The 5,720-nt window shown below is 32.1% G+C and overlaps 1 protein-coding gene across 1 annotated transcript; it reads right to left on the bottom strand.

Annotated features, from left to right (window-relative positions):
- Positions 1 to 1,714: 1,714 nt before the first annotated feature.
- Positions 1,715 to 5,002, bottom strand: LOC119675957 (protein bric-a-brac 1-like). The gene is made up of 3 exons (XM_038087472.1): positions 4,928 to 5,002; positions 4,433 to 4,854; positions 1,715 to 4,369 (listed from the first exon to the last, which is right to left on the bottom strand). The coding sequence occupies exons 1-3, from the start codon at positions 4,977 to 4,979 to the stop codon at positions 3,230 to 3,232; spliced, it is 1,614 nt and encodes a 537-aa protein (XP_037943400.1). The 5' UTR covers positions 4,980 to 5,002; the 3' UTR covers positions 1,715 to 3,229.
- Positions 5,003 to 5,720: the final 718 nt, after the last annotated feature.

The following is a 5,720-nucleotide window of genomic DNA, read 5'->3' as shown; positions in this document are numbered from 1 at the left end:
AATGGAACAAAGAAGAAGAAAAAGAGTAAAAAAGGACGTTGATTTACTTTAGTGTCTGTTTCCACAAGTGTTTTTCTAATATCTCCAATATAGGATCGTAAAACATTTTTAGTTCATTAAAAGACAAAGTGATGTTCCGGTTAAAAATAGGTCCCTTGAAGTAGTTCGCATGCTGTTTACTAAAATTGTGGTAATAAACTGCCTTATTGAGATATGTCTTTATGTGAGACGGACTGTCAGTGGTATTATCATAATGACAGTTTCTGTTAAATTTATAAATTATAAATATTTGACAATACTCGAAACAGTTGTAGGGTCAATCAAAAATTAAATGAATTAAAATAATATAAAAAATAATTTTTGTTGTTGTAGTTCACTACTTTTCGAAAACCTTTTAATAAATATTTTTTAATAAAATAAATCTTCTTGATTTGTCTATTATAGATTAAAATTAAATTGGGAAACTACATATAGATTTTTATAAAGTTGTTATCATTTTCGATAAGAAATTTTGATATAAAATAATATTTTAAAAATAAAATATTATAAAAAAGAAAAAAAAGAAATCTCTTTTTATTTATACAGTTAAAAAATAACAGCAATCAATTTAATATTTAAAAAATAATGCAAATATCATTTTTTAAAAATTTTGCTTCTAAATATAAAATATTTTTTTAATTTTAGATTTTCCTAAATTGTCAATTTTTTTTGTATAAATATTTTGTTCTTTTCATTAATCTTTTTTTCGTCTTTAGTTTTTAATAATAATTTACAATAATTTTTTTTCGTTTTCTCCATAAAATTTTTGAATTTTATTCCAAAAGGCAATTTTTGTGGTTTTAGGTTTTTTTTCTCAACCTAAATATTAAATTTTTTGTTTCTAAATATTAATTTTGTGCCAAAAGTTTTAGTCCAAAAATTTCATAATTTTTTTCTAAATAATTTTTAATTTTTAATTTCTTTTTGTTTTTTGTACACATTTTGTATATAAAATAATATATAAAAATTAAAAAATATCGGGCACACATTTTTAATTAGATTTGTTATTTATTTTTATTTTATTTATTTTTTATGCATTTAATTGGAATGTTTTCCAAAGTAATTTCTTATTAAATTTAAACTTAATAATTAGGAGATCTTTTAATAAATAATACAACTTAAAGTTTTCGAATACATATATAAAAAAATCACTAAATATTTAAGATTTAAATATTCGTATATATTTAAATAATAATACACATATATTTTTGTTTTTCTCTTGTATGAATTATACTATAGTGTTTTGATTCATATAATTATATATATATTTTAACTGTAGAGGTGTTCTTAAATTCAAACTTAAATAATAAATAAAATTAGTTATATTTTGATTTTTTTTTTCTTAGAAAAGTAAAACAGTTTCTTTTTATTTTGTTTGTAATTAAGTAACATTTAAATTTTTTAATAATATTATTTACTACTATTTATTTTAATCATTATACTATTGCACACTCAAAGTAATGGTTTCATTTAAATATATATAATAAATATTTATTATTAATTAAGAATTAGTTGTATTGTTTTTATTGAGTCAAATAAAAAAAAATTTATTAAATGAGAAAATAAATTAAAACTAAAAAATATATTAAATTCATGAATTTAAATAACTATTGTTTTATATAAAAAAATTAATATATATATTATTGGGAACACAACAATTTTTTTTTATTTAAAATTAAAAATATTTTAGCGAGTAATTTTAAGAACTCTGAGAATTAACTACAGAACCCATACTTCCAGTATACTTGACACTATACTTTGGAGGATAGAGATATTATCAGAAAGACCATGGTGCTTCTACTATCCGGGTCTCTCTGATATCTAATTTCTCTGCAAAATTATCAAATCTTTTATTTCTCATTGCGTTTAATTCAGATAGAGGATCATTGAAGCAATGAAATGAAGTTGAGGTCAACATAGTTTATGGAAAATTGGATAAGGTTAACATATTTTATAAACAACTTGCAAAGAGCTAACTAAATTAGAAGAGTCTATGATATTATTAATAAACTTGTACGCTGTTTTGTTTTCTTATTGACGTTACAATCTGAGTGACATACCTTATAGAAAATAAGATGAGGGAAACAAATTTTGTGGAAATTATGTCTCTCTAGGAACATCCTAATATTCTGAGAATATAATAAAGTTAAAGTTGGAAAGATATTATATGAGAAGTTTGATAAAGCTTCCCGAAATTGGAGGTGAGCTTGATATTATTAATGTTTTGGGTTTATTAACTTTTATGTGTCCAACCCATCAATAGATATTCAGTTCGGAGAATGCGGTTATTGATTGCAAATACCTTCTTTTTTGTATAGTGTTGTTCTACCAACCCTAACGGTTAAATTAATATGAGCTCAACAGATTTTATTGGAAGTTTGATAAAAGCTATGGAAACTAGAAGTAACTTTGATATTATTATTCTATTAGGTTCATATATTATTAATATATCGAGCTCGTATACAAATATATCGTTGGGAGGATAGTAGGTTATGAAAACACAATAATCTGTTATATTATTTTATCCATAAATGGTTAGACACTTCACCCAGATTTATAATCGCATACCGACATTGAACCGACATTATAGCAAGAGCACTCAACTTGTCATGACCAATTAAATTTTACGGTGATATTTTTATTCTTTTCACGGTAGAATGCGATCATTTAATGCTAACCGTTTTGACTGGTAGAGTGGCACATCGGTTAATTTCGTAACCCCCGAAACTCTCTGTGAAATGCGAAACTGTCTTACTTAATAGGCCATCACAGCCCCTTATCGAGTATCAGCCTTTCTTTATTTTTCCTTTATTACTATTGATGGTAATAATAATTTGTTATTCGGTATGTTTTAATTGAACTATTCCTGCTCACAGAAAGATGAAACAACTGTCGATTGTCGCTACTTACTACCGTAACAATATATGTGAGTAACAGTAATGGATGTGTAAAAGTAATATAAAACTGTAAATGAACGACTATAGAAATCTATTGAAATCTGTCTACTAAAAAGCCAATGAAACACTCTATTTACGCATACTTTTCGAAACTCACAGTGGTGAGGAATATAATTCTCATATGCTTTAGTCAAATTGTAGTAAGTTGTGTTCCCAATAATATAAAGTATAAAGTAAAATATAATCAAAATAATAAGTATTTAGTTTGTTTAATATATTTTCCAAAATGGTCCTTACTCACTGCTTGTTGTGATGGGTTCAATTTTAATACTACTGGAACTAATTTTACTGCTTGTAGGCGCTGATGCAGCTGTTGCCACATTTCCCGTTGCCGAAGTTAGTGACGATAGAATGGACGAAGTTGCCGGACTGGCACTGGAACTGCTAGTAATAGAGGATGTGGTAGCTGTGGCTGCACCCATTAATTCAGCGATATCTTCGGTAAAAAGTCGTGAAGGTGAATAGCCGCGTACGTGTTTATAACCAATTTCCAAACCGAGCTCTGTGAAAGGCGAATGCAATGGTGTCTCGTGGCGTGGACTACTGCGTTGCTGAGTTGGTGAATCTTTTACAGATTTTGGTTTTGCTATAATGGAACTTGACGAAGTATTCACAGCACTTGTTGTGTGTTGGTGTTGTTGTTGCTGTTGCTGTTCGTGTTGTTGATGTTGTTGCTCTTCTTGTTGAAGTTGAAGTTTTTGTGTGGAAGATGACGTTGCTGTTGCCGTAGCTGTAGTGGAAGTTAATGAATGCGACATGGAACTAATACCGAAACCAAGAGCATGCGTAGCCGCATGTTGTTGTTGTTGATGTTGCTGTTGCTGGTGTTGCTGCTGCTGATGCAAAGCGTGCTGTTGCTGCAAATGTAATTGCTGCAATTGATGTTGCTGTTGTTGACTTAGCATAGCAGCAGGATCGCAACGTGCAGCGCTTGTGCCGCCTACCATGTGCAGTGCTGCTGCCATACTAGGTGGTAGATTAGGCAGACCAGGTAAACTACCACACGGTGATGGTGCATGCCTTGGACCAAGCATACCACCAGCTGCACCATGATTTGAGGCAGAACTCAATGCGGGTGAGATGCTAGCCTTTGGCAGAGGTATACCACCGGGACCGGGACCGGCTGCACTCATATGCGATTGCAGATGCGGTGGTATGTTAAATAGGTTGGTGCCTGATGCACCCTCTGAGTGCTGATGTTGTGCTGCGGCTGCCATTTGCATTTGTTGGCGTAGGTTATGTGCAACAGCAGCAACGGCTGCAGCTGTAGCTTCTTGTGACATCTGCTCACCGGGAGCTGAAGGCATACCATTCGGACATGGTCCAGGTACGCCTGGATAGCTCAGTGGACTATCCGGAAATGGAAAAATTGGCTAGAAATGATAGTATTTGTTGTAATAGGTTGGGTGGGTATTGCTTTTGTCATAGAAACTTACCGAATGTCGTCCATACGGAATTGGCGGTAGAGTATCCTCTTTCAGTTCCTTTGCGTCGCGGAATACTACAGTCTTTATAACACCTTTGATATGCTCATCTGGCCAGATACCGAGTAATATACGTTGTGGACGACCTCTACCTTTCGGACGTAAATCAGGGCCGCCATCGATCGATGGCCCTAGCATATTGTGCACACGATTCGCGTACAATACAAAAGTTGGATAAGGTATGTCATATTTGCGCGCAGCTTGCGAAAGCGAGAGACCCTCTTTCAACACACTGAAGATGGCTTCGGCCATTGTTTCGGGACGCCAAGACTTGAGTGGACCGCGCTCGCGAAAGCGCAAGTGATGCATAAGGTTTTGATTGGTATTCCAACATTTCTGCCACATCGACTGCAATTGGTACTGGTAACTGTCTGCTGGTGACACAAACAAAAAAGCTAAATGCATTAAACCGAACTGCGAAAGTTCGCTGTAAATTTCTTTACAAACCTGCAATGGAAGAACTTGAAGCACCCATCCAAGCATGTGAATTCTCCAACATTTTAGCCTAAAAGAAGAGTAAAAAGGGCAAATTAATTACTCAATTAAGATGCAGTAAAAAAGAATTAAATTTATGCAACTTTGCCACACTTTGCAAAACATTCATTGACTTGCAAAATCGACCTATTTTTTACTGAATGCACTATGCAACGTCCGCCCTCGCTGCAATAACGGAAATAATATAACAAGTCTTTTAAGTTTTAACTAAATCCACTAATTGCATAACAAAGCAACATTTTACATTTTGCATTCGCAAAAGTATTTCTATTTCTATTTCTGTTTCTATTTCTGTCGATGTGGCAACACTTGTGAAATCGTTTTTATTAGTAAGGAAAATGGTGAAATAAAAAAAGTATAAAATTATGCATTTTCATTTAAAGAATTGCAAAATACTGCCGTAACAATGTATCCATTGTGGTTGAGGCACCAGAAGAGGTGGTTGGGCAGACACCGACACACATGTCAATGCCTAGCTGCACTCAGATCTAGGCACCAACACAGAGCCAAGTGCCTGCATATATCATAAAAATGTATTTCATGATGCCATAAAGTACCTTTGTTGCATTGTTTTGTGGGACGGCAGGGACGGGTCGTACAACTATAATGCAAGTAGAAATAAAAAAATTTAAATAAAAAATCGTTAACCTCTTGAAAAGTTATTTACATATTAGCAAATCAAATTGTTAGTTACACAGTTGTAATTTATAATACGAAACTAAAGGAGAGCAAGTAAAACGCTCAT

Source organism: Teleopsis dalmanni, chromosome 1 (assembly GCF_002237135.1).
Source record: "Teleopsis dalmanni isolate 2A chromosome 1, ASM223713v2, whole genome shotgun sequence".
NCBI classification, from domain to species: Eukaryota; Metazoa; Arthropoda; class Insecta; order Diptera; family Diopsidae; genus Teleopsis; species Teleopsis dalmanni.
Note: the sequence above shows the minus strand (reverse complement) of the source record. Positions and strands in the feature narration are given on the sequence as shown.